At 51.6% G+C, this 27689-nt stretch overlaps 1 protein-coding gene across 21 annotated transcripts in view; it reads left to right on the top strand.

The window, feature by feature from the left end:
• Positions 1-11850: 11850 nt before the first annotated feature.
• DOCK6 (dedicator of cytokinesis 6) overlaps positions 11851-27689 on the top strand; it is a 46495-nt gene continuing 30656 nt past the window's right edge. For all 21 annotated transcript variants that reach the window (XR_014837581.1, XR_014837584.1, XR_014837580.1 and 18 more), the window contains exons 1-9: positions 11851-11987; positions 20902-20989; positions 21616-21791; positions 22341-22409; positions 22664-22793; positions 24094-24306; positions 25810-25895; positions 27070-27136; positions 27236-27385. Coding sequence is in view for 12 of the 21 variants with exons in the window: in XM_085012893.1 (XP_084869019.1) it covers positions 11944-11987; positions 20902-20989; positions 21616-21791; positions 22341-22409; positions 22664-22793; positions 24094-24306; positions 25810-25895; positions 27070-27136; positions 27236-27385 (1023 nt within the window). In the remaining 9 variants the exon portion in view is untranslated. The remainder of the gene's footprint in view (positions 11988-20901; positions 20990-21615; positions 21792-22340; positions 22410-22663; positions 22794-24093; positions 24307-25809; positions 25896-27069; positions 27137-27235; positions 27386-27689) is intronic.

Raw genomic sequence — 27689 nt, 5'->3', positions numbered from 1 at the left:
CGGTGGCTTCCTTCTGTCACTCTGAGGTCTGACCCTGCCCCTTTGGAGCCGCACCGCCCCAGCACCTGCATCACTGGAGAGGGCCTGGTAATCTCTTTTCTTTTTTTTTGGCCACACCCACAGCTGTGACAGACACCACAGCCGTGGCAACGCTGGATCTTTTAACCCACTAAACTGGGCTGAGGCTCAGACCCATGCCTCTGCAGCAATCTGAGCCATGGCAGTCAGGTTCTTAACCCATGCACCACAGAGGGAACTCCCAGACTCTCTTCTTTACCAATAGTCCCTCTGAACCATGGCATAGCTTTGTCGTCATCATCATCATTATTATTATGACCACAGCCTGCAGTGGCTTGATGTGGGATCTCAGTTCCTAGACTAGGGAATCGAACCCAGGCCCCAGTAGTGCAAACACCGCATCCTAACCACTAGACCACCGGGGAACTCCCAGGAGTGGCTTTTGTCTTAATGGGACCTCATTTTAACTTAACAGTCTCTTTAAAGACCCTATTTGCAAACACAGTCCCTTTTTGAGGTCCTGAGAAGTAGGGGTTCAACTTATGAATTTGGGGAGAGGGGACACAATTCAGTCCATGAAGGAGGTGAGGAGGGGAAAGAAAGGCAGCTAATAACAAAGGTTTAGGGTAGGCTAGCTCCATCAATGACTAGGGAACCTCTGGGAGACAACACAGGACATGCACCTCAGTCATTCCACCTGGAGGTGAGAACTGGGGTGTTTATCCCCCTTCCAACCCTCATCAGCCATTGGATGAAAGTTGCTCCCAGGAGGCATCAGTTCTCAGATACTTCTCCTCTGCTCTGTGCAACTTCCAGATAAAACCATCTGACAAAGACCTCTGGAAGCTGGAGTGGAGGCTGTGAGGCTCTTGATGGCGAGGTCTTTTTCTACTGCACTCCTATACATCCCTCAGCTTTCAGTGTCACCTCCACAGGGGGGGGGTCTTCCTTGATTTCTCCATCCCTTTTATGTGTACTCATCAAATCCAGGCCAGTCTGTCCCCAGAGTCAGAGCACTTAAAACCGCAAATTTATCCCCAAGGTCGCATGTCAAGGGATAAATGACATCTTCTCTGAATCTTGGTTTCCTTGACTATAAAATAAGAGAGATGTACCAATGAGAATGAAGCCAGGCTAGGTTCGTAGCCTAGCTCTGAACCTGGCCTGGGGCTGCTGGGGCAGGATCCCAGATCCATCCAGCCACCCACGGCAGGGTCTCTCCTCTTCCTCCAGGAGGCGCAAGCAGGATGGTTTCTGAGCACAGAGCTGGACTCACACAAGACTGGGTTCAAGTTCCAGCTTTGTCATTTGCCTGCTGTGTGGCTTTAAAAAAGTGACTTCACCTCTCTGAGCCTGAGGTTGATGTATTGATCAGCTACTATGTGGCAGGCTCTGTTCTAGGACTGGGGACACAGAGGTAAGCAAGGCAGACAACATCCCTTCCTGTCTGGAGGTGATGGTATAGGAGATGCTGCCAGGGGATGAGCGGGGAGACGGTAAAGAGATATGTGATGTCATGTCAAAATTAAGTGTAGAAATGTGCCATGAAAAATGAAGCAAGAGCTTTACCCGTCGTCTACTGGACAGTCAGGAAAGGTGGCTTTGAAATAGAGACCTGAAAGAGGAGGTAAGAGGAGTCGTGCTGTGGTTTCCCTGGGGTGGGGGGGGAGCATGGGAAGCAGAGGCGACACCAAGGGCAAAGGTCCTGTCGCTGAACCCTGTTTGGAACAAGGAGGCTGGCATGGCAGGAGTTGAGTGAGTGAGGGTGGCAAGTAGGAGATGAGGGCAGGGAGATGAAAAAGCAGGTAGTGCAGGGACTTATGGGCCATAGGAGGACTTGGGCTTTTACCCTCAGTAAGATGGGAGCCATAGAGGGTTCTGAACAGAGGAGGAACAAACCCAGACTCAGCTGCTCGAGGGCACCCTCTGGCTGCTACAGGAGGGGCAGAGTGTGTGTGGTGGGGGAGCGGGTGTAGGGGCAGAGGTGAGTGTGCACTAGTCCAAGAGAAGGGGGAAGGAGGCTGGCCCAGGGTGGGGGCTGAGGAAAAGGGGAGGTGGTCAGGTTACGGCCAGAGCTGGGAGGGGGAGGGCGGGGCAGAGCCAAGGATTGTATCTGATACTTAATTACAGGTACCATCATCCACATCCCCCACCCCAGCCAGCCCTCCTGGCTACCTGATCACAAACTCGTTTGCTTTCACCCCCAGCACTGGAGCAGTGCAAGCCAGAGCATCACATTATTCTGCTAATTCTGGCAAAGCTACTGGCTATAAAGTGTCCTCTTGTTCAAATGTGCGTGTTTATGATCATCAGTGAGGGAGTTCCCGTCGTGGCGCAGTGGTTAACGAATCCGACTAGGAACCATGAGGTTGCGGGTTCGATCCCTGCCCTTGCTCAGTGGGTTAAGGATCCAGCGTTGCCGTGAGCTGTGGTGTAGGTCGCAGACACAGCTGTGGCTCTGGTGTAGGCTGGCGGCTGCAGCTCCGATTTGACCCCTAGCCTGGGAACCTCCATATGCCGCAGGAGCGGCCCGAGAAATGGCAAAAAAAGACAAAAAAAAAAAAAAAAAAAAAAAAAAGGAACCATGATCATCAGTGAGTATGAGCATCTCTTTCCAAGCTCCTGCACCTTCTGGGCTTCCTTTTTTAAAAACAACACTTTATTAGAATTCCCTGTGGTGCAGCAGGTTAAGGATCCAGCATTGTGCAGGTTAAAGGTCTGCTGCAGTGTCTCAGGTTCGATCCCTGGTCCAGGAACTTCCACGTGTTTACAATGCAGCAAAAAAAAATCCCCCAACCCCCAAACCACTTTATTCAGGTGTGACCGACGTACAAAAAACAGTGCACATTTGTTAAGGATCTGGCATTGTCATTGCTGTGGCTCCATTAGATCCCTGGCCTGGGAACTTCTGCATGCAGCCTGCGCGGCCAGAAAAATAAAAAATAAAAGACTGCACATTTAATGTATATGACATGAAGAGTTTGGCTGGGCTCTTTTGTGAGTTACCTGTTCTTGCTCTTGGCCCATTTTCTATACGGTGGGGGCTGGGGGGATGGTGTGGAGGTGTCTTTTTCTGGTGGATTCACAGAAGTTCCTCAAGCCTTTGTTGGTTTCCGATCTCTAAGATGTTATTTCCCATAAGAGACAATTGGAAGGCGCTTTCTTTCTTTTCTTTCTTTCTTTCCTTTTTTCTTTTTTTTTTTTTTTTTTTTTTGCTTTTTTTTCAGGGCCGCACCTGCAGCATATGGAAATTCCCAGGCTAGTGGGTCAAATAGGAGCTGCGGCTGCCACCCTACACCGCAGGCACAGCAATGGGGGATCCAAGCTGAGCCTGTGACCTATACCACAGCTCAGGGCAACACAGGCTCCTTAAACCACTGAGTGAGGCCAGGGATCAAATCTGCATCCTCATGGGTACTACTCAGGTTCGTTTCCACTGCGCCACAACGGGAACTCCTCTTTCTCTTTTACATTGTTTTTGTTTTTGGCAGCACCTGAGGCATGTGGAGGTTCCCAGGCTAGGGGATGAATGGGAGCTACAGTTGATGGCCTAGGCCACAGCCACAGCAATGGTGGGATCCAAGCCATGTCTGCAACCTACACCATGGCTCTCAGCGATGACAGATCCGAGACCCACTTAGTGAGGCCAGGGATCGAACCTGTATCTTCATGGATACTAGTCAGATTCGTTTCCACTGCACCACAAAGGGAACTCCACGCTGGGCTTTTGTAGCCAGCCCCATGCCCCAGCCCCAGGCGAACACTGATCTGCTCTCCCACACTAGGGATCTGTTTTCCCAGAAGGTTATATAAATGGAAACATATGATATGTAGCCTTTCGAGTTTGGCCTCCTTCACTGCAACATAAAGCATCTGAGTGTAAAGCTTTGTTGCCTACATCAACAGCTTGTTCCTTTTTGTCGCTAAAGAACATTCCATTGCATGAATGGACCCAAGTTTGTTTTATATTTACCCACCGAAGGACAATGAGGTGTTTCCAGCTATTTATGCTTACGAATAAAGCTGCTGTAAATAATTATGGACAGGTTTTTATGTGAACATAAATTTTCATTTCCAGATACGCAGTGGTGGGATTGTGGGGTCGTATGATGGTTGCGTGCTTAGGATTTTTAAGAATTGCCAGGCGTTCCCGTCGTGGTGCAGTAGAAACGAATCTGACTAGGAACCATGAGGTTTGGGGTTCGATCCCTGGCCTTACTCAGTGAGTTAAGGATCCGGCATTGCCATGAGCTGTGGTGCAGGTTGCAGAAGCGGCTCGGATCTGATGTTGCTGTGGCTGTGGTGTAGGCTGGCAGGCAGCTGTAGCTCTGATCGGACCCCTAGCCTGGGAACCTCCATATGCCACAGGTGCAGACCTGAAAAAAAAAAAAAAAGCGCTAAATAAATAAAATAAAAAAACTTTTTTACAAGACTAGATTTCTGGAAGTGGGCCTTCTGAGTCTAAGAGTTCACAGGTTTGTCATTTGGAAACGTCCAGCTGATTTATCCTCCATCTGGTATTTAACTAAGGACACCTCTGCCAGGGACAGACATGAGACTCAAATCTTCCTGAAACAAACCAGAGGGCGTCCCTGCCCAGCTCTATGCCCAGCCAGGGTTCCCCACTGCCTGCTGGGCTGTGCCTAGGCCCACACTGGGAGGTCCTAGGGAACCTGATACCACAAACTCACCACCCTCGAGTCTCACCCTCTCCTCCCCATGTGATTCTAATTCTCCTCCCCATCTCTACCTTGCTGGTCCTTCTCTTCCTGACTTAGCCTGAACTTCAGGTCTCAGCACTGATATTACCTCCTTCGCACACCAGGCATACAGCAGGTGCTCAATAAATGCTGTTGAAATGAATGAGGTGGGAAAGGGAAGGGGGGCAGGCTTATGGGGCAGATGAAGGAGTCTGTAGGCCACAGGAAGGAGCACGGCTCCTTCCTGGGGCAATGGGGAGCTACGGCAGACTTTAAGCAGGGAAAGGCATGTTGAAATTTTTTTTTTTTCTTTTTAGGGTTGCACCTGTGGCACATGGAAGTTCCTAGGCTAGTGGTCAAATTGGAGCTGCAGCTGTTGGCCTACACCACAGCCACAGCAATGCCAAATCTGAGCCGCAGCTTTGTCTATGCCACAGCTTGTGGCAATGCCAGATCCTTAATCACTGAGTGAGGACGGGATGGAACCCACATTCTCATGGATAATAGTGGGGTTCTTAACCTGCTGAGCCCAAACAGAAACTCCAGGCATGTTGAAAATTGTACTTGTAGGGGCAAATTTTTGTGTCAAGGGCCCTTATCAGTGGAAGTTTCTAAGTGCTTAAAATAAACCCCCTTGGGAGTTCCCACAGTGTCACAGTGAGTTAAGAATCTGACTGCAGGGTCTCAGGCCAATGTGGAGGTGCGGGTTCAATTCCCAGCCCACACAGTGGGTTAAGGATCTGGCATTGCCGCAGTTGTGGCTCGGATTCAATCTCCTAGCCACGGGTGCGGCCATAAAATGAAAAAAACAAAAAACAAAAACACAACCACTTGGAGGTAAAGGAAACCCATTACAAACCCATTACATGGGATACAGTTCTCAAAATATGTTTTGATTGTGATGGAATTTGTGCATCTTTCCTCACACATTGAATAGCAAGGCCTGGCGGCAGCTCTAACTTATCACTAGAAGCAACAAGGACCAGAGTTCCCGTTGTGGTGCAGTGGAAATGAATCTGACTAGTAACTATGAGGTTGCAGGTTCTATCCCTAGCTTTGCTCAGTGGGTTAAGAATCTGCCGCTGCCCTGAGCTGTGGTATAGATCGCAGACATAGCTCAGATCCCACATTGCTGTGGCTGTGGCTGTGGTCGGCAGCTACAGCTCCAATTAGACCCCCTAACCTGGGAACTTCAATATGCTGTGGGTACAGCCCTAAAGAGAGGAAAAAAACAAACAAACAAACAAACAAAAAAAAACAAAAAAAAAAACAGCAGTGAGGAGTGTGAGGGATGCAAGTTTTCCCCTCCAAATTCATGGACCAACACCCACCCCCGGAAATCTACATGCAGACCCATTGGATGTCTGAGAACCCTAGAGAAAAAACTCCTAGATGTTGGAATGTGACAAGAGCACCGGAAATAAGCAAATTCCACAGAGGTGTCACAGAGAGGGATAAAGATTGATTACCAGGGACGATGGACACGCATCCAGACAGAGGAGCATCCGGCGGCGGGGCCATCTGTTCAAAGCAAAACAGGAAGCCTGTGGCCTGCCCCTGTGGCCTCTCTCTGGGATCAGCCTTTGTCTTTGTGACTTCAATTCCCAAAGGCAGACCTGGATACCTCGAGCCAGCTCCCAGCTTCCTTCCCCCGCTCCGGAAGCAGCAGGCAAAACACCCGACCAGGCAGCATTTCTCGGGTTCTGTGCTCTCCTGACATCATCTCATGGGCACCAAACATGGACCAGTGGGGTCAGTGCAGAGGGTAGTGTGCCCGTTTTTTCTTTTTCGTTTTTTGATTTTTAGGGCCATACTTGTGGCCTACGGAAGTTGCCAGGCTAGGGGCTGAATTGAAGTTGTAGCTGTTGGCTCACCTATACCACAGCCACAGAAACGTCAGATCCAAGCCCTGTCTCCTGCAGCCTACACCACAGCTCACAGCAACGCCAGATTCTTAACCCACTGAGCGAGACCAGGGATCAAAACCACATTCTCATGGATACTAGTCAGATTTTTTACCAGCTGAACCACAACAGGAACTCTGTAGCATGCCCATTTTACAGGTGAGGAAACTGAGGCCCAGAGAGTACTCCCCCTTCCCTCAGGTCACTCAGCCTGGCTGTGGCCAAGCCAGGAATCCAGATCGCTTTGGATTCCAAGTCCTGTCTGTGATCATTTCTACTCTGAAATCACCACTGACCTCAAGATACCATTCATTCATTCATTCATCCAGTCATGCACCAAGTTATCAAAAGTGCATCTGAGGAACCACAGGAGCAGTTTCCCAGAACATGACAGACCCACCAAATGTGAGTGATTTGAGACTGGCAGCTGTTCCCCACTCAGCCTCTGTTTTCTGCACATATAGGTTGGTGACCTGTGGTGGTGACTTCACCTCCAGGGCTGAGCCAGGCCTGTACACAGCAGGTGCTCAGAGGATGCTTGCTAAATGGACGTGTCCCTTGCCCACCTGCTTTCCTGCTGACCTTATCAGCTTACTCCCTCATGCCCCTCCTCTTGTGGCAACAAGGTTCCCTGCCTGTGGGCGGGACAGCTAGAGGGCAAGGCAAGTGTCCTGGTCCCACCACTCCCACTGCGGGCACCAGGGGGCAGTGGGCACCCACATTCCCCCTCCTCTGTGCCCCCAGCACTCCTCAGTTTGGGAAGCTGAGAAATTGATCCCCCTGCTGGTCAGGCTGGTTTCTCCCACCATGCTGATGATGGAAACAGTAGGCTCTGGGGAACAGGGAGGCATCAGGATTCTCTGGCCACTGGACCTTGTACCACTGGGTCCCATTTATTCTCTTACAGAGCACCTACTATATGCACAGCCATGTGCAAAGCACTGGGGGCAGGGCAGTGAATAAGGCAGAGAAAAGTCCTTTAAGAAACTGACTTTTTTTTTTTGCTTTTCAGGGCTGCACATGCGGCGTTTGGAAGTTCCCAGGCTAGGGGTCAAATGGAGCTGCATCTGCCAGCCTACACCATAGCCATGGCAACACTGGATCTTTAACCCACTGAGCGAGGCCAGGGATGGAACCCTCCTCCTCATGGATACTAGTCAGGATAATTACCACAGAGCCACACTGGGAACTCCTATGAAACTGACATTTAAGGGAGAGAGACAGACACCATGGAACCAGGCAGTTACAACCAAGGGTGATCAGGACTGTGATAGGGATACCTAGAGGCTAGAAGGGAGAGGGGCCCCAAGGAGCCCCTGACCCAGCTTGGGCAGGGGAGGGAGGTGGTCAAGAAAGCCTTCCAAGAAGTGTGAGACCTGGGAAATGGATAGAAATTCTTTCAGGTAAAGATGATGAGAAACCATGTTCCAGGCAGAGGGCATGGGCCATGCAAAGGTCGGGAGGCAGCTGGTCCTGCCCCTGCCAAAGCAGACACATCCCAATGCTACAATGATTCAAATAGTGAGATTCCGGAACAGACACTGAGCAGCAGATCAGGGGAAGACAAGACATAAAGGCCAGAAATAAATATTTATGGATTGCTAGCTATGTGCTAGGAGCTAAGGAGCTCTTGGCAAAGAATAACCCAGCCACTGGGACACACACCGATGTATAAAGGGGGGAGTTCCCATGTGGCTCAGCAAGTTAAGAACCTGATAAAGGATGTGGGTTAAATCCCTGGCCTTGCTCAGTGGGTTAAGGATCCCATAAATATCCAATTTGAACCCTAGCCTGGGAACTTCTATGTGCCACAGTTTCAGTCCTAAAAGAAAAAAATAAATAGGGAGTTCCCACTGTGGCTCAGCAGTAGCAAACCAGACTAGGGTCCATGAAGATGTGGGTTCCATCCCTGGCCTCACTCAGTGGATTAAGGATCCAGTGCTGCCATGAGCTGTGGTGTAGGTCGAAGATGCCACTCAGATCTGGCATTGCTGGAGCTGTGACATAGGCTGGCAGCTACAGCTCAGACCTTACCCCTAGCCAGGGAAATGCTACAAGTGTGGCCTTAAAAAAAAAGAAAGAATGGAATTCCCATCGTGGCTTAGTGGTTAACAAATCACTAGAGGTTGCAGGTTCAACCCTTGGCCTCCCTCAGTGGGTTAAGGATCCGGCATTGCCGTGAGCTATGGTGTAGGTTGCAAATGCGGCTCAGATCTGGCATTGCTATGGCTCGGGGGTAGGCTGGTGGCTACAGCTCCAATTAGACCCCTAGCCTGGGAACTTCCATATGCCACGGGTGCGGCCCTAGAAAAGACAGAAAGACCAAAAAAAAAAAAAAGAAAGAAAAGAAAAATAAAGGGGGATGCAGAGGCATCTGTGTGAGGTGGCGATGTCCATGCTGAGACTCAAAGGATGAAGAAGGGGTGAGCAAAAGGGACGGAGACAAAATGTGAGTGGAACAGCATTCTAAGTGGAAGGAACAGCATAAGGCATCAATGTGAAGAGAGGTAGTCTTTTATTCCACTCTATCTCTCACCCAGATGTTCAAATCGCCTGCAAGTCAATCTACCTAGAACCCACCCACCTCTTCGGATTGGGGGGGCATGCAGAAGTTCCTGGGCCATAGATCAAACCTGCGACACAGCAGTGACAGCACTAGATCCTTAACTAGCTGGGCCACCAACGAACTCCCAGAACTCACCCACTTCTGGCCATTTCCATTGTTCCACCCCCACCCAGACTGGTCATCTCCCACCTGGACCAGTGCAGTCCCTCCTCCCAGGTCCACAGGCTGCTGCCATCCAAGACCACGCAGCCTGTTCTCCCACACCAGCCAGAAGAGCCCAAAGTTCCTACCAAGCTCAGCCTCTGAGCAGCTGCCAGGGTCACCCCAGCCCCGCCTGGCTGAGTCAAGCCTGCTCTACCCTGAGAGAAACTGCCATGCCAGTTAGGTAGCTGTGCGTGGCTTTTATCTGGAGTGATCTTTTTTTTTTTTTTTTTTTTTTTGCTTTTTAGGGCTGCACCCACAGCATATGGAAATTCCCAGGCTAGGGGTCAAATAAGTTGCAGCTGGTGGCCACAGCCACAGTAACATGGGATCCAAGCTATGTCTGTGACCTACACCACAGCTCATGGCCACACCAGATCCTTAACCCACTGAGCGAGGCCAGGGATCACACCCGCATCCTCACGGAACTAGTTGGGTTCATAACCCACAGAGCCACAACAGGAACTCCTATTTGGAGGGATCTTTAGAGAAGTGTTTCCACCAAGACAGGGCTTAGAGTCACCAAGCTCATAGCCCCTATTGCTCCTGTGGGGAATTAGCACAAGGGTCTGGAGCTTGCTGATGTATGTGCCTCATGCTGTGACTGACCACCAGCCAGCATGGAGCAGATGAGGAAACAGAGACTCAGAGAGGTTGAGCAATTTACCCTGGGTCACTCAGCCTGGCCCCAATAGGGATCCAGCTAGGTTTTGTTTTGGTTTTATTTGTTTATTAGTTTTTTGGCCATGCCCAGGACATGGGGAAGTTACCTGGGCCAGGGATCAAACCTGTGCCACAACAGCAACCCAAGCCACTGCAGTGCCAACACTGGATCCTTAACTGGCTGCACCACAAGAGAACTCCATAGAGACAACCACTTTGAAGTCAAGTTCCTTGGGTCACAGATCTAGAATCACAGGCCTGACACTGATTCACTGGGTGAAATGGGGCAGGTCACTCTGCCTCTCGGGGCCTCAGTTTCCTCATCAGTACAAATGGTATGGTGACAGCACCCACAAGTGGGAAGGGAAACAGCATGTGCAAAGGCCCTGAGGTGGGGCTGTGCCCGTGTTTAGAGAAACATGGAGGAGGCCAGCAGCTGGAGTGGATTGATTAAGGGAGATGATGATGTGGGCCACAGTGAGGACACTGGCTTTTACTCTGAAGAAGGTGTGAGCCATGAGGGATTTTAAGTAGAAGAGGTTCCTTCTGACCACAGAGGGGAGAATAAACTGTGAGGGGTGAGGGCAGGAGCTAGGAGGGCAGGTAGGATGGGGATTGATCTGGAAGGAGGCAGAGACGGGTAGAGAAATCTACCAATCTTGACTCATCTCCAGGTTTCCTGCCCAGCAACTCCCAGCAGCCTGAAAGGCAAGACAAGGACTTTAGCCCAGGAGGCTGCAGCTTGGGGTGGAGCTCAGCAGGGACTGATGGGCGGGGTTACATGTGGTATCTCACAGGCCAAAGTGGCTGGACCACTCAGGCTGGAGCATGCGCTGCTGACACAGGGAGTGCACATGTCACATGCTGGCTGGGCGCCACCCTGCTGTGCCCTCTGGAGCCTGGAGCTCACTGGCAGGGTTTGAGTGTTTCCCCACAATCCAGGCCTCCATCCTGTGGGCTCAGGATCTGACACTGATTCACAGGACAACTGGGGCAAGTTACTCTGCTTCTTTGAGTCTCAGTTTTCTCATCTGTAAAAGAGGGTAATGACAGCACTCATACATGAAAATGGGAATGGCACATCTGGTAGGCGAGGCAGAGCCAAGCCCTAGTATTCCACGTAGGACATTTTTTGACAAAGGCCAGAAGGGCCATCAGGAAGAGAAGACTGTGCAATCAAATGCTGGGAGGTGAGCTAGGAGTTGGCACACACAGAGGCTTTGTGGGAGCTGAAGTATCCCCTAAGACAGCTGCCGTGAGTCTGGGAGAGGAACCATTGAGGAGAGAATTGAGACTACATATTGGCTAAGACCTCCCCACACCCTCCTCTCCGGGAGGTGCTGGGCTAGCCCAGCCTTCCCGACTGGCTCACTCAAGTCCCAAGGTCAGGTCCTGCGCCAAATCTCAGCGCTGGAACATCCTTGTGTCTCAGTTTACTCATCTGTAAAATGGGGGAAATAATGGTTCCTCCCAACCATAGGAACTGCAGGGCCTCACTTAATAAACGCTCCGGATTATACCTATTATGGTGATTATGGTGATCGCTAGCCAGAGAGCGGAAAGAGCATCCTCCGGGAGACCGAGCCACCCGCACTACCCCCCGCCTCAACTAGCCTCAGTCCTGGCTCCTCTCCTCCCCTGCCGCCCTCAGAGACTCAGTTTCCCCATTCCAGCCCCTCGGGCGCGGAGGCGGCAGGGGAACCCGCGCCCCTCCCGCCGGCAGGGGCAGCACTGAGCTGCCCAGGACACCCGGAAGGGCCCCGCCCCCGGCCCCGCCCAGCCCGGGCTGCTCAGAACCGGGAGGCGGCGGCGGCGGCGGCGGCGGCCACCGCGGGGAAGGTGCGCGCGGCGGCAGCAGCGGCGGGGCCGGCGGCGGGACGCGGAGGACGCCATGGCGGCCGCCGAGCGCCGCGCCTTCGCGCACAAGATCAACAGGTAGTGAGGCCGCCGGGCCCCCGCCGGGGCGGTCCCCACGTGTCTGAGCCCCGCCCCGGGACGGCCTGGCCCTCCCCCCGCCTGGGTGCCCCCAGTTCGAGCCCCTTCCGCCTTCTCCCGGTCCGGCCCGCTTCCTCTGGCCCCGGGCAGCAGCGGGAGAGGTGGGGAAGGCGGCGGGGATCCGTGCAGGGGCTCGCTTGGGGGCTGCGGGCGCGGCGGTGGCTGAGGTCCTCTCTCGAACCGGTGGGACGCGTGGGGGCGTGTCCCGGGGCCTTCCTGGAGGAGACGGCGCGGGGCAAGCCCTGCCCGGCCCCCTCCGCGTCTCCTGGCCCCTCCCGGGTCCCCGAGCCCCATGGCGTGGGAGTTGGGGGTCTCTTCTCGTCCCACCCTCTGTGCCGGATGTGGGACAGAGATGCATCAGGCGCCAGGGCTTGGGAACAGGAATGGTGCTCCTGGCAAACTTTGAACCCCCATCGGGAAGTTTCCCGTGGTCTTGTCTCCATCGAGTCCCGTGTCCAGCTGTCTGGGGGGCAGGGGGGACAGCCGGGGCAGGGGGGACAGCTGTGGCTGTCCCCCCTGCCCCCAGCCCTGCTTCAGGCTCTCCCAGCACCGCCTGGACGCGCTGGAGATGGATGGGCGATTGAATGGAGGGAGTGGGGGCTGGGAACAGAACCAGCTGGTGGGCAGACGGGGGAGGGGGCAGGCGCCAGGCGCTGGGGGATCCATTTCCCTAGCCACTGGAGATTGTAAGAGACTCGGCCTAGTCGGGGGATGTCAGGCTCTCTGGGACTGAAGAGCCACTCCCCCATTAGGGTCTTTGCCTTCCTAGTGGGTTCAGAATCTGCCCTCAATGAGGTGGGGAGGGACCTCTCCTGGCTACCCCCCGGTAAAGAGCCACCCTGTTGTCCAGCGTTGGCCTGAATGGAGACACTGTATCTTGGGGGCAGATACAGTGGGGGAGACGGAGGAGAAGCAGGATAAAGTAGATTATATGTTAGTGGTAAGTGGTATGGGGACATACAAGGCAGAGAAGGGAGATGGGGAGTGTGGAGACTATTTTAGATCTGGGAGGCGTGTCAGGAAGTCCTGGATGAGAAGGTGACATTTAAGCCAAGATCTGAAGAAGGTGAGGGAGGGGTCCAGACACAGGGAAGGGCAAGTGCAGAGGCTCAGAGGTTGAAGCAGGCAGAGGGTGTTCACAGAGCATGGGAGGACAGCTGTGCAGGAGCAGAGTGAGGAAGGGGCCGTGGGAGCTGGTTGTGCAGGGCCTTGAAGGTTGTGGGGAGGAGTTTTTAACTTTTACCCTGAGTGAGATGGGAGCCGTGAAGAGTTCAGAACCTAGGCGGGACATCATGACCTGGTGTCTGGGGCACAGTGGTTGTGCGATTGTTAGGTTCTGTTATCTCTCTGTCTCTGAATTGTTCCTCTGTCTGGGATCTTTGGTGTTTCTGAGCCTGGGGAGGTTATTGCCATCTGTTTCTTTGCCCCTCAGTCCCTCTGTCCTTGGGTCTTGGCTTCCACTCAAGTAATAAAGGCCCTGGTTTCCTCCCTGTGAATTGGATACTCTAGAGCCCAGGATAAGAAGAGCAGAGAACGATCCTGGGGTTCTAGTGAACCACAAGCAAAGGGCTCAAGGCTTCCAGCCACCCTCTCACAAGGTCCCCAGAGCAGCCTGGTGGGGACCCAGGTATTTATATGCTCAGACATAGGCCTGTATTCATCTGTTTGTTCATTCAGTTATTCATACCACGAATGCCATATTAATATGGCACATGAGGGAGTTCCCTTGTGGCACAGCAGGTTAAGAACCTGATGTCACTGCAGTGGCCCATGTTGCAGCTGTGGCATGGGTTCAGCCCCCGGTCCAGGAACTTCCACATGCCTCTGGGGTAGCCAAAAAAATATATATATGGTATATTAATATTAGAATATTAAACAATTTTCCAGTTACCTAATGAATAGATTCTTTTAAAACAAAGATTTGGGGGGGACAATGTAAAAACACAAACTTATGAACATAAACACCATGGACAAACGTTACTGTAGGTAACATAATATTCATTTTTTTTTCACTTGTACGGTTTAAAATAAAATCTGAGGAGTTGCCATTGTGGCTCGGGTTAAGGATTCGGTGTTGCTATGAGCTGTGGTGTAGGTCGCAGACAATTCTTGGATCTGGCATTGCTGTGGCTGTGGTGTAGGCTGGTAGCTGTAGCTCCAATTCAGCCCCTAGCCAGGGAATCTCCATGTGCTATGGGTGTGGCCCTAAAAAAAGGCGAAATAAAATAAAGTAAAATCTGATCTAGAATGGGGATAATGACCAGCACTTCTAATGTGCTTGCTTATTGCATGCCAGTCCTCCTCTGAGATTGTCACCAGAGCCTGTCGACCTCAATGTAACTATGGAAATCAAGACTCAAAGAGGTTAGGTCATTCTCGAGGGTCTCTGGAGGGGGAAATGAGCTCAGGAGGTTGTGGCCCCAGAGCCCAGAATAATCGCAGAAACTATGCTTCTGCCTGCCTGCTCTTACCCCAGGTGTGTCCATTTCATTCTTCCTGGGCCTCCGACAACAGCGTCTTCATTCTACCCCTCAGTTGTCTGATGCGGGGCAGTTTGTGTTTCTGATTTGAAGACATAATGATTTGTTGGTGAGGGCGAGCACAATGAGATATACGTGGACAAAATTTCCAAAGGTACCTCTGGGATTTCGAGGAAATACTTTCTCTCATCCCTGTCCCCAGATAGGTCTGCAAACATGAGCACATGCATAGATTATTACTTTTTACCTTGAAAAAACTGTGACTGCTGACATGCATAGAGAAAAATGCCAAATTTATTTATTTATTTATCACTTACAGCTGCACTTGTGGCATATGAAAATCTCCAGGCTAAGGGCTGAGTCGGAGCTGCACCTCTGGGCCTACGCCACTGCCATGGCAACGCCAGATCTCGGCTGCATCTTTGACCTACACTACAGCTTTCAGCAGCACTGGATCCTTACCCCATTGAGTGAGGCCAGGGATCGAATCTGCATCCTCATGGATACTATGTCGGGTTCTTAATCTGGTGAGCCACAGCGGGAACTCCAGATGCCAAGTTTAAAGGGTAATTATGAAACACATGCCAGGGGAAAAGTCACTTGAATCAAGATAGGTTCTGTCTCTACCTCCCCACTCCAGCAACCCCCCACGAAACTGCTGTGCTACTATCCCTTCCTCACTTGCATTATGGTTTCTCCATTGAAGTTGGCTGCCTCTCTGCTCTAGGTTGGTTTTGCCTATTTAGAACATCCTATAATCAGAACCAGATGGGATGTCAAGTCTTATATACTGGCATAATGTGTCAGGAGGAGGGCTCATCTGTGTCACCTATAGTCAAGCTTATCCTTTTTCATTGCTGTGTATTATTCCCCTGTTTGTGTATTCTCTATCTTTGGTCAGGGAACATGTGAGTTATTTCACTTTTGGGGCTGTCATCATCAGAGTAGCTAAGGACATTCTCAGCCATGGTGTTTCCTCCTGAGTATCCACACCTCAGAGTGGAATTGCTGGTTTGAGGTATCTTCACTTTTGCTTCTTAATTGCAGATAGTTTTCCAGAAAGGATCCCGCAACCACAGATGAGAGTTCGCATTACTCTACATCTTTGCTGGCACTTGTATTATTTGTCTTTAAATTTTCCTGTCAGTCCAGGAGGGGTAGGGTGGGATGTAAAGAGGAGTCCATTTATAGTTTCATATTTATTCATTTTCTTCCCTTGTTTTTTCCAGAAGTGGGAACACAGCATCTGAGGCTTATATCATTCTTATTTCTGGTTTTATCATCCTCCTCCCCTGTGAGGATAGACCTCTGTTAATCTGGCCAGCCCTGGGGAGAGGTCCACAGAGTCACATAATTCCTAGTGATGCCACTACTTCACCTTTCCCCTCTGAGCATCTCTTTAGTATAATGAAGGGCTGTTGAGATTTCACCTTAGGATTTATCTCACCAATAGCTAGAACCCACCACCTTATCTTTGCAGTTTCCTTCATTGAAGCCTGAGATCACTCCTTGAGAAACTTAACTAAATTCAGCTCAACATTTTACCTGTCTTTTTGGGTTTTTTGTTTTTTTAATTTTTTTATTAAAATGTAATTGATTTACAACATCCTGTCAATTTCTGCTGTACAGCAAAGTGACCTAGTCATATATATATACACACACACACATTCATTTTCTCATATTATTTTCTATCATGTTCTATCACAAGTGATTGGATATAATTCCCTGTGCTGTACAGCAGGACCTCATTGCTTATCCATTCTAAGTGTAATAGTTTGCATCTACTAACCCTAAGCTCCTCATCCATCCCACTCCCTCCCCCGCCCCCAGCAACTACAAGTCTATGCTCCAGTCTTTGAGTCTGTTTCTGTTCTGTAGATAGGTTCATCTGTGCCCTATTTTAGATTCCACATGTAAGTGATGTCATATGGTGTTTGTCTTTTGCTTTCTGACTTATTTCACTTAGTGTAAGAATCTCTAGTTGCATCCATGTTGTTGCAAATGGCATTATTTTGTTCTTTTTTATAGCTGAGTAGTATTTCATTGTGTATGTGTACCACACCTTAATCTATTCATATGTTGATGGACACTTAGGTTGCTTCTATGTCTTGGCTATTGTGAATAGTGCTGCAGTGAACATAGGGGTGCATGTATCTTTCTGAATGAAAGTTTCCTTCAGATATATGCCCAGGAGTGAGATTGCTGGATCCTATTGTAGTTCAATATTTACTTTTTTGAGGAACCTCCATACTGTTTTCCATAGTGCTTATACCAATTTACATTCCTAACAACAGTGCAGGAGGGTTCCCTTTTCTCCATATCCTCTCCAGCATTTGTTATTTGTAGATTTTATTATTAATGTAGATTTATTATTGTAGATTTATTATTAATGATAGCCATTCTGACTGGTGTGAGGTAGTCCCTCACTGTAGTTTTGATTTGCATTTCTCTAATAATTAGTGATATTGAGCATTCTTCCATGTGCCTGTTGGCCATCTGCCTCTCTTGAGATGTGGTCTGTGGGGACATCTGAAGCAGATCTGATGTGGGAGTGAGAACAAAAGAGAAGCTGGGGACCACCCCGTGTGGGCACTAAGCATCTAAGAGTGTGGGGCTGCCCTGAGTGTGACAGAGAGGACAGTGGGAGGGCGTGTTAATGGTCAGGCTCTGGGTGGGATGCCGGGAAAACCCCCACATGGGCTCGAAGGAGGTAGGTGATGCATGGACAGATCCGAGGATTTGTTGGTGTTTATTTTTATTTTTGTCTTTTTAGGGCTGCACCTGTGGCATATCGCAGTTCTCGGGTTATGGGTCGAATTGGAGCCCTAGCGGCCAGCCTACGCCACAACCACAGCAGTGCAGGATCTGAGCTGTGTCTGTGACCCAAATCACAGCTCGTGGCAACTCCAGATCCTTAACCCACTGAACGATGCCGGGGATCAAACCCATGTCCTCATGGATACTAGTTGCGTTCATTACCACTGAGCCACAACAGGAATTCTGATTTGTTGGTGTTTAGATGGTGTTGAAGCCCTGAGACTGGATGTTTGGGGGGGTGGGGAGGTGAGTGTGGACAGGGAGCCCCTGTTCTTGGCCCTGCTCCCTATCATGGGCAACATGGAATGCTGGGCGCTGAAGGGCACAGACTTTGACCTCCAGCTAACCAGGGTTCTTTCTGGGCACTGCCACGCTCTGCTGTGTGACCCTGGGTGTCTCACAACCCCTCTCTGAGCCTCCCTCACCTTTGGTATAAAAAGCAAGGTCAGGAGTTCCTTGGTGGCTCAGTGAGTTAAGGATCTGGCATTGTCACTGCTGTGGCTCTGGTTACTGCTGTGGTGTGGGTTCAGTTCCTGGCTTGGGAACTTCTTCATGCCACAGGCGCAGCCAAAAAAAAGCAAGGTCAGAAATTCCAGTTTCCCAGGGTGCGCTTTGAGGCAATGTGGTAACATTGAGCCTTAATTGAGCACTTACTGTGTGCCAGGCCCTACACTTGGAACAGCTCAATAAGTAGCTGGTACTGTCCCAAGCCCAGAGGTACAGAGAAGGGATGTCACTCTCCCACGCTTGCCCAACTCCAAGTGCAGAGCTCCGTGACTCAGTAAACTGGCTCTGGTGGCCAAACCATTGTGGACCCAGCCTCTTAGGGCCTCACTCCAAGGCTAGTGGCAAAACGAAGCTAGAGGCCCAGCATGCCCCGCTTCCTGCTCTGGGGCAGCAGGTGCACAACAGCTTGGACCAGGGTACAGTCAGGTTCCCTGTTCTGGCATCTTTTGTAAATCACCCCCCAACCCTGTGCGTGCCTAGGCTTCCAGAAGAAGTTGACCAGACTTGGGGAATTTGAGAACAAATCCCTGATTTTTAACATCCTTCAAATTTGTTACAAACTTCTCTTCCCTTCCTCCTCCCCCAGCCAATAGAAGCAAGACTCTGAGGCGGTCAACAGAGAAAATAAATGGAATACAGGGACAGAAAAAGAATGAGGCTGGGGTCTCAAACTGGACGTCCCATGTCGGACCAGAGTTGTGGTCAAGTATTATTTGAGCCATGTGGATTTGAGTCCAGATGAGGCTGACGCTCCCAATGGGTCCCAACCCACATCTGTCTTACCTGGGCCTGTCACACACATTCATTGGTGGCCCACGAGCCGCATTTGCAGTCTTCAGCATAGCACTTTATGGGGCACAACTTTTTTTTTTTTTTTTTTTTTGACCACCCTGCAGCACATGGAGTTCCCAGGCCCTGGATCAGATCCAAGCCACAGTTGAGACCTACACTGCAGCTGCAGCAACATCAGATCCTTAACCCCTTGCACTGGGCTGGGAATCAAACTTGTGTCCCAGAGCTCCAGAGATGCCACCAATCCTGCTGCGCCACAGTGGGAACTCTGGGGCTCAACTTTTTTTTTTTTTTTCTTTTTTTTTTGGTCTTTTTTGCCATTTCTTGGGCTGCTCCCGCGGTATATGGAAGTTCCCAGGCTAGGGGTCTAATCGGAGCTGTAGCTGCCAGCCTATGCCAGAGCCACAGCAATGCTGGATCTGAGCCGCGTCTGCAACCTACACCACAGCTCACGGCAACGCCAGATCCTTAACCCACTGAGCAAGGCCAGGGATCGAACCTGCAACCTCATGGTTCCTAGTTGGATTAGTTAACCACTGCGCCACGACAGGAACTCCTGGGGCTCAACTTTTTATTAAGAAACTTTTTTTTTATCTTTTCGTCTTTTTTAGGGCTGCACCAGCGGTATATGGAGGTTCCCAGGCTAGGGGTCTAGTCGGAGCTGTTGCTGCCAGCCTACGCCAGAACCACAGCAGTGCGGGATCTGAGCCACATCTGCGACCTACACCACAGCTCACAGCAACGCCAGATCCGTAACCCCCTGAGTGAGGCCAGGGATCGAACCTGCGTCCTCATGGATGCTAGTCGTGTTCGTTAACCACTGAGACACGATGGGAACTCCATATTAAGAAACTTTTTGAGAAAAGTAGGAAGTGGGAGAGATTGAGGCCTGAGCCCACTGGCACTTGCCTTCTCAATTTTAAGAGGAACTGAGGCCCAGAAATGTTGTCTTTTCTGCCCAAAGCCACACAGCTAAAGGATAAGGGGCTTCTCCTAACTTAGAGTCGATTTACGCAAGTTGGGCCATGAGGGAGATTGGAAGGGATTCACTCATTCGATTAAAAAAAAAAAATTTTTGTTGGAGTTCCCACTGTGGCACAATGGGATCAGCAGCATCTTAGGAGCTCTGGGTCACAGGTTTGGTCCCTGGCCCGGGAACTTCCCAGAAAAGTTTTTTGCCCCCCCCTGCCCCTCCCCTGCCAAAAAATTTATTGAGCATCTACTATGTGTGGAGTCCAGTGCTGGGGCTTCCACGGGAACCACACAGTGCTATTCCTATTGTCACAAAACCCCAGGGAGCAGGGATCTCCATGCCCAGAGCACAGAGCCCAGCCTCAGAGCCTTTGCACTTGCTGTTCCCTCTGCCTGGCACACTCTTCCTGCAGGTAACGGCATGCCTTTCTCTCCTTCTAAGCTCAACTGTAAGGAATTGAGAGCTTGGGGAATCCCTGTCCCTACTGGGTTCGTTCCAAATTCCTGTGGCCTCCTCCCCTGTGTGTCTTGCGCTTTCACCCTCATCCTCTGGGTCTTGGAAGGCCAGTGCAGAGGCAAACAGTCCGGGAAGGCCGAGGCACTGACCTTGGTGGCCCGGTGTGCTCTGAGAGTCATGCTGGCCAGTTACACACCATCAGCCTCATCTCAGACACCCTGAGAAGGTGCGTGTATGCAGTGCCCACCGAACACCAGGCCCCTAGCTCAGCTCTGCACAGCAGTCCCAGGAGGGCAGGGCAGCTACAGATGGGTAAACTGAGGCTCAGAGGCAGGAACGACTTGTCCAGCAGGGGTAGAACAGGGCTCGCATTCTGAATGGGGAGCAGGGCATAGGGGCCAGGGGAGGCAGAGGTCCCCCAAATGAAGAAGTGGACATCAAGGACCAGCGGAACCCCCCCTTGACCTGGAAGTCAGTCCTGGTGGGATGGGATTCAGGTCCCTGGAGCCGAGGGGAAGAAGGAAGAGGGGGGATCAATGATCCTCAGGTCCCACCCAGCAGCAGCTCCCCCATCTGTGCTTGAGAAGGGAAACGGGGACCGGGAAGGGCTGGGGCAGGGGGCAATGTGTCTGTTGCAGACTTGGAGCCCACACCCTGAAATCTGTGGATCCCGAAGCCTGGGTTCTCTTGGCCCAGGGCCTGATTTTTTTCTTTCCCCGGCCTGGATTTTCCTCTTATAGAAAGAATTTGTTAGCCCCCAAGCCGTGGTTCCCAGGGCCCTGCTGCCCAAGTTTTCCTGCCTCTGATGGCCTCCTTCGTGTCCCCACAGGACCGTGGCTGCCGAGGTGCGGAAACAGGTGTCCCGGGAACGAAGCGGCTCTCCCCACTCCAGCAGGCGCTGCAGCAGCTCCCTGGGGGTAAGAGTTTGGGAGGTACCCCCCACCCCTGGTTTGGGGGAAATTGAGGCTGGGAGGGTCCCAGCTGTGGCAGGGGAGGAGGTGCCTGTCTGGGCCCAGTACCATCCCCAGTCCTGTTCCCAGTGAGTGTGAGTGGGGAGGCTGGTTCCCCTCTCTCCAGCTGCTTCCTTGGGGGGGGTTGGGAGGGGAACATTCCTGTGGGTGGTCAGGGAGGAGAAGTTCCAGTCTGCTGTCGCCTGTACCTCCTGGTGCCTGGACCACCCAGATGGAAATGGTAGGGAGGGAGGTCTGAGAGAAGGGAGGTGCTTCTGGCTGCAGCAGGGAAAGAGGTGGAGCTCTCTTGCCCCAGAGCCTTAGGAATTGTCTCTTTGCTGCAGTCAACATGCCTTTCCTTCCACCATTAGTTTCCTGCCCCTCCAGGCACAGGGTGTGATTTCCTGCCTGGAACAAGGCTCAGGGCTGGCCAAGCGGGGGTGGGGTGGAGTGGCTGAGATCTTCCAGGGCCCCCTCCACAGCTCCAACACCCTCCATGGCTCCCACCACCCTCTGATTTGTCCAAGACCAGCCCAAGCCCACATTCACCCAACCCCAAGGGCAGGAGTCACAGCCACTTTGCTCTGACCCAGGTCCCACTGACTGAAGTTGTCGAGCCCCTAGACTTTGAGGATGTGCTCCTGAGCCGGCCCCCAGATGCAGAGCCCGGGCCACTCCGGGACCTGGTCGAGTTTCCAGTGGATGACCTGGAGCTGCTGCTGCAGCCTCGGGAATGCCGCACCACGGAGCCTGGGATCCCCGAGGATGGGTGGGTTCAGCCCCACACCCTCCCTGTCTGTAACTCCCCTCTGCCCCTGTACCCTCCATCAATACCTCCTTTCTCACCAAGCTCCCAACAGCCCCAAGTTCAATGCGTGGCTCGGCTGTGTGACCTTGGACAAGATCCCTTCCCTCTCTGAGCCTCCATCTCTACATCCCTGAAACAAACTGAAGGACAGGCCTCATCTCATGAGGCCACTGGAATGATTAACAGTGGGCCCTGCCTGTGTTTACACTGATTGTATTTTTTTTGGTCTTTTTTTTCTGTCTTTTTGCCATTTCTTGGGCCACTCCCACGGCATATGGAGGTTCCCAGGCTAAGGGTCCAATCGGAGCTGTGGCCACCAGCCTACTCCAGAGCCACAGCAACGCGGGATCCGAGCCGCGTCTGAGACCTACACCACAGCTCACGGCATCACCGGATCCTTAACCCACTGAACAAGGCCAGGGATCAACCCCGCAACCTCATGGTTCCTAGTTGGATTCATTAACCACTGCGCCACGACGGGAACTCCTACTCTGATTGTATTTTGCGCAGAAAGCTGGATGCCCAAGTGAGGGCCGCGGTGGAGATGTACACCGAGGACTGGATCATCACCCACAGGAGGTGGGTCTGGCTTGGGGGACAGCTCAGGCTAGACAGCTGAGAGGCCAGGTCTGAACTGGGGGAGTCCCCTTTTCAGCTGCCGGTCCCCCTGTTTATCTGCCCACCATCCCTGCAAGGGCAGCTGGACTTCAGGTGGAGCACAGAGAGGGTGGGTGGGCTTGCAGGCATCTCGTGGGCCTTGTAGTGTGTCAGCACATCGGGGAGCACTGGGGAGCCCTCATCGCTGTTCCCCATCCAGCCCTGCCTCCTCCTAGGTACCAGCACCTGAGTGCAGTGTACAGCCCCATCACTGCAGAGACACAGCGAGAGCGGCAGAAGGGCCTCACCCGGCAGGTCTTCGAGCAGGATGCTTCTGGGGATGAGAGGTCTGGCCCAGAAGACTCGGTGAGGGAGCCGTAGGCAGGGGTCACTCTAGGGGTGTGTGTGTGGTGGGGGGGTTACAGCCCCAGCTCTCAGTCATATGCAATGGGAAATGACCCAAACAGCCTTGAACCCCAAAGGAAATGTATCAGCCCTGTAAGTGAAAAAGTAGAGGAAATAATAGTAAGCATTTATTAAGTGCTTACTGTATACTAAACTTGTCTTCATCTTTCATTCTTGGAGGCAAGGTCATACCCATTTTGCAAATAAAGAAACTGAGGCACAGCAAGCTTAGTAGAGGGACTTCACTGGCCTGCTGAGTCGTGAGCCTATAATTTGTCAACCAACATTTATTGAATGCCTGCTTTTACCAGTAATAATCATATCAAGATTTTTTAATTTTTTTAAAAATTTTTTTCTTTATGGCACCATTGGAAGTTCCCAGGCTAGGGTTCAAATCGGAGCTGCAGTGTCTCTGGCGTAGGCTGGTGGCTACAGCTCCGATTGGACCCCTAGCCTGGGAACCTCCATATGCCACGGGAGCGGCCCAAAGAAACAGCAAAAAAAAAAAAAAAAAAAAAATCAGAGCTGCAGCTGCCGGCCTACACCACAGCCACAGCAATACCGGATCCAAGCCCCATCTGCGACCTACACCATAGCTTGTGGCAACGCTGGATCCTTAAGCCACTGAGTGAGGCCGGGGATTAAACTTGCATACTCAAGGATACTTACTAGTTGGATTTGTTTCCACTGAGCCACAACAGGAACTCCAAGATTTATTGTTTATTGTTTCCATTGTTACTATTTGTATGGGGATGTTACTATGTGGATGGGGAAACTGAGGCCCTTAGAATTGGGTTCAGAGACTCAGGGTCACAGAGCTGAGCTGGGATTTGATCCAGGATAGTCTGGCTCTGACCATAGTTGAGTCTGGGAGGTCAGGCAGGGTCCTGGACCAGGGACAGCCTCAGTGAGAAGAACTCTCTCTCCCCTGGCAAAGTCCCAGGGAAGGTTCTCGTTGGCCCAGTCCAGGCATATCCTGACCTTAGAGCCAATCTCTGGGGCTGGCAGGTGCTGTGTTCTGATTGGCTAGGCAAGGGTCATGTGACACCCAGACTGGGAAGTAGCCTCCCCCAACAATAGTAAAGGAGAGGGTTCCCTCAAACAGAAGGTTCTAGAAAGAGGGTCAGCAAAGCCCTCAGGTGACCCCAGCCCCTGGTCCTCAGCTTACCCATCTAGAGAATGGACACCAGGACAGCCTCACTTGAGTAGGATAGAGGGGTATTCAGCTGGTGCTCAGTGCTTGCCCATGCTCCCCTGGCAGGATGACCCCCGGCACTCCTCAGGCTCCCCAGATGACACCCCACGGAGCAGTGGCGCCTCTGGCATCTTTGACCTGAGGAACTTGGCGGCCGACTCCTTGCTGCCCTCACTGCTGGAGCGTGCGGCCCCAGAGGACGTGGACCGGCGCAATGAGGCTCTGCGACGGCAGCACCGGCCCCGCGCCCTGCTCACCCTCTACCCAGCACCTGATGAGGTGGGTGCCTGCCTGCCTGCCTGTTCAGGCCTGAAGCCTGTGCATGTCCAACTGATATGTATCCCTGTATATGATCCCACTAACATTTCCTAGGTGCCTACTGTATACCCTGCACCTTAATTCGGTGGGGTTTTTTTGGGGGGGGGGTCTTTTTAGGGCCACACCTAGAGCATGTGGAGGTACCCAGTCTAGGGGTCATCCAGCAACTCCAGATCTGAGCCGAGTCTGTGACCTACACCACAGCTCATGGCAACGCCGGATCCTTAACCCACTGAGTGAGTCTAGGGATCAAACCTGCATCCTCATGGATACTAGTCGGGTTCTTGACCTGCTGAGCCACAATGGGAGCTCCTTATTCAGTGGCTTTTATTGGAGGGCTACTGTAGACCCCTGTATTTCTTCAACCAGCATTTATTGGGCACCTATTATGTCCTGCTATATTTACTCAACCAGTACTTATTATATACCTACTATATAGTCTTCTCTTTAATCAAATAGTATTTAATCAATCAGTATTTATTGAGCACCTACTGTATAAGCCTATATTTATCTACCCAGTGTATTGGGCACCTACTGCATACTCTATATTTTTATTCAGTGATTTTTATTTATTTTATATATACTGCTATATTTATCCACTCAGCATTTAATGGGCCCCTACTATATACTGCTATGTTTATTCAACCAGTATTTATTGTATGTCTACTGTATAGTCTTCATCAAACAGCATTCGATTAACTAGTATTTATTGAGCACCTACCATGTGTACTTATATTTATCCAATGGACTGTTATTAGGCACCTATTATATATAGTCACCTAGTGAATTAATGTTTTAATTCAGCCATTTATTGAGTGTTTGCTGTATACCCCTAATTTATACAATTAGTACTTATTGGGTGCCTAGTATATTTCCCTATATATGTCCAGTCAGCATTAATTATACTTTCTGTATATGACTGTGTTTATTTAACCACTTTTTAGTAGGTACGTACTGTATTTATTAACTCTATATTTATCCGATGAAGAGATTTGAGTGCCTGTTATATAGAAGGTACTGGGGATACAGCCATGAGTAAGACAGACCCAGTCCCTGCCTTCCAAGTTCACAGTCTAGTGGAGAAGAGACCTCCCTACCAGGAAATCACAACCCAAACAGAGGTAGTGCCATGATGAGAGGCATGTAATTGTCCCTCACACAACCCTCAGTGTCCCGACCACGTGGCCCATTTCAGCAGGGCCTGGTAAGCATCTGGGGCATCAGATGCCTCAGGTTGAGAGAAGGCTTCCTGGAGGAAGTGCCGGCTAAGCTGTGGCCTGATGAGGAGCAGGTATCGGCGAGGCAAGGAGGAAGCGGGGAGAAGGGAAGCAGAAGACATGTGCAAAGGCCCAGAGGCAGGGTGCTGAGGAAGTTTAGTTAGGCCTGGGGTAGAGCTAGTCTCCGGTCACACATTCCAAGCCCTTCTTAAGGATGTGTCCCAGCTGCCTCTTTGGCTCTTGGCAGGACGAGGCTGTGGAACGCTGCAGCCGCCCGGAGCCACCCCGAGAACACTTCGGACAACGGATCCTGGTCAAGTGTCTGTCGCTTAAGTGAGTGTGCTAACAGGCCCCTCCCTCCAGACATGCAAGGGGACCATGTGTATTACAGGGCAGCACAGGCATGACTGTCACTATGTGATCCCTGCCATTACCGTGTGTAGCTGAGACGCATGAGGACACCCGTGGACTTCCAGGCTGGAAAATAAGACTTCCTTTTTCAGTATTCAAAGCTGCCAGACCTAAGCTGCAGTTGTGTGCCGGGCTCAGTTCTTAGCCCTCCCTGTGTATTAACTCTGATCTTCGCCACTACATTTGTGATCTGGGTGCAGGCGGGAAAGTGAAGCACTGGGGTGGTGAAGTCACTGTGCCCAAGATTACAGTGGCTTGTGAGACCAGAGTCTAGCCCTCATCCAGTCAGCTGCTGGAGGGGGCGCTGGTGACCCGGGACCTGGCTTCCAGCTCCTCTAGGCCCCCCTCCACATCAGCCCCTGGGAGCAGGCAGAGTGCGTGGGAATGGAGCTGAACAGGATGTGGCCTTGGACCTGAGCCCAGCCCTGCCTCTCCGCATCCTGAGTTCCTGCCTGAATGGGGAGCAGGAAAGGGAGGCCTCGTCTGGCCTGAGGCTGCCTGCCTCAAGCACATGGGCTGGCAACCAGCTCTGTGGACTCATCCAGTCATTCAACAAACACTCATTGAGCGTCTACTGTATGCAGGCTCTGTAACTGTGGGATGACCATACAGGTCTCCCTAGGTGGGGGACACCGCACCCACAAAGGCCAGGAGATGCCTGGAAAGAGGGAAAATGAGGCCAAGAGGTGGGCGGGGCTAGAGCACACAGGTCTGTGGGGAGCCTCAATTTTAAGTTTTAAGGTGTTTCCTTGGAAGGCCTGTGGCCAGCAGGGCAGAGTGAGACAGGGAGGCAGTTATGGGAGCCGATCAGGTGAGCAAAGAGGAGATCCAGTCCAGGATGACCAAGGCCATAGAGGACACTCCAAAGAGGGGAGGCAGGGAGGCCTAGGAATTGAGGATTTCAGGATGGGGCGGGAGAAAGATGGGACAGGCCTGCAAGCCCTTAAATGATTCTGCATGAGTCAGTGGGAATTAGATGCCACCCCTCTCCCCACCACAATGCACCAAGCCTGGGCTGGACCTCAAGAGGGAGTCGGAGGTATGGAGGTGGGTGGGTCAAGGTTAGCCTGTGCCAGAGAGCCCCCATTCACTGCAGGTTCGAGATCGAAATCGAGCCCATCTTTGGCATCTTAGCCCTGTATGATGTTCGGGAAAAAAAGAAGGTAGGAGCTCTTTTCTTTCCCTTCCTCCCACCACTTCTACTCACTGCAGGGCAGTGGGCTTCCTGGAAGAAGTGGCCCAACTGCCTCTTGTGCCCCCAGATCTCAGAGAACTTCTACTTCGACCTGAACTCAGAATCCATGAAGGGGCTGCTGCGGGCCCATGGCACCCACCCTGCCATTTCCACCTTGGCCCGCTCTGCCATCTTCTCTGTGACCTACCCCTCGCCCGACATCTTCCTGGTCATCAAGGTACCTACTGGGGCCAGCAAGGGGATGATAATGGTGAAAAGCAGTTGTGATCCCTGGTGCTGTGGGCGAGGCTGGAGGAAGCTTATGACCCAAGCCAGGTGGGGAGAAGTCAGCAAGGACTTCTGTGGAGAGGTCATTACCAAGCCAACACCCATGAGTTGGCAGCCAGGGGACAGCCAGGGGACAGATGGCATCCCAGCACATGTGGGTGGCCATTTAAAATGGTTTTCTTGTTTTTTTTGGGGGGGTTTTTGGCCAGCCTGAGGCATATGGAGTTCCCAGGCAAGGGATCAGATGCAATCTG

Source organism: Sus scrofa, chromosome 2 (assembly GCF_054392235.1).
Source record: "Sus scrofa isolate SSC_HxYL_T2T_F1_AM1 chromosome 2, Sscrofa_HxYL_maternal_Yorkshire_Landrace_v2.0, whole genome shotgun sequence".
Lineage (NCBI taxonomy): Eukaryota > Metazoa > Chordata > Mammalia > Artiodactyla > Suidae > Sus > Sus scrofa.
This window is presented reverse-complemented; position numbering and strand designations above follow the sequence as displayed.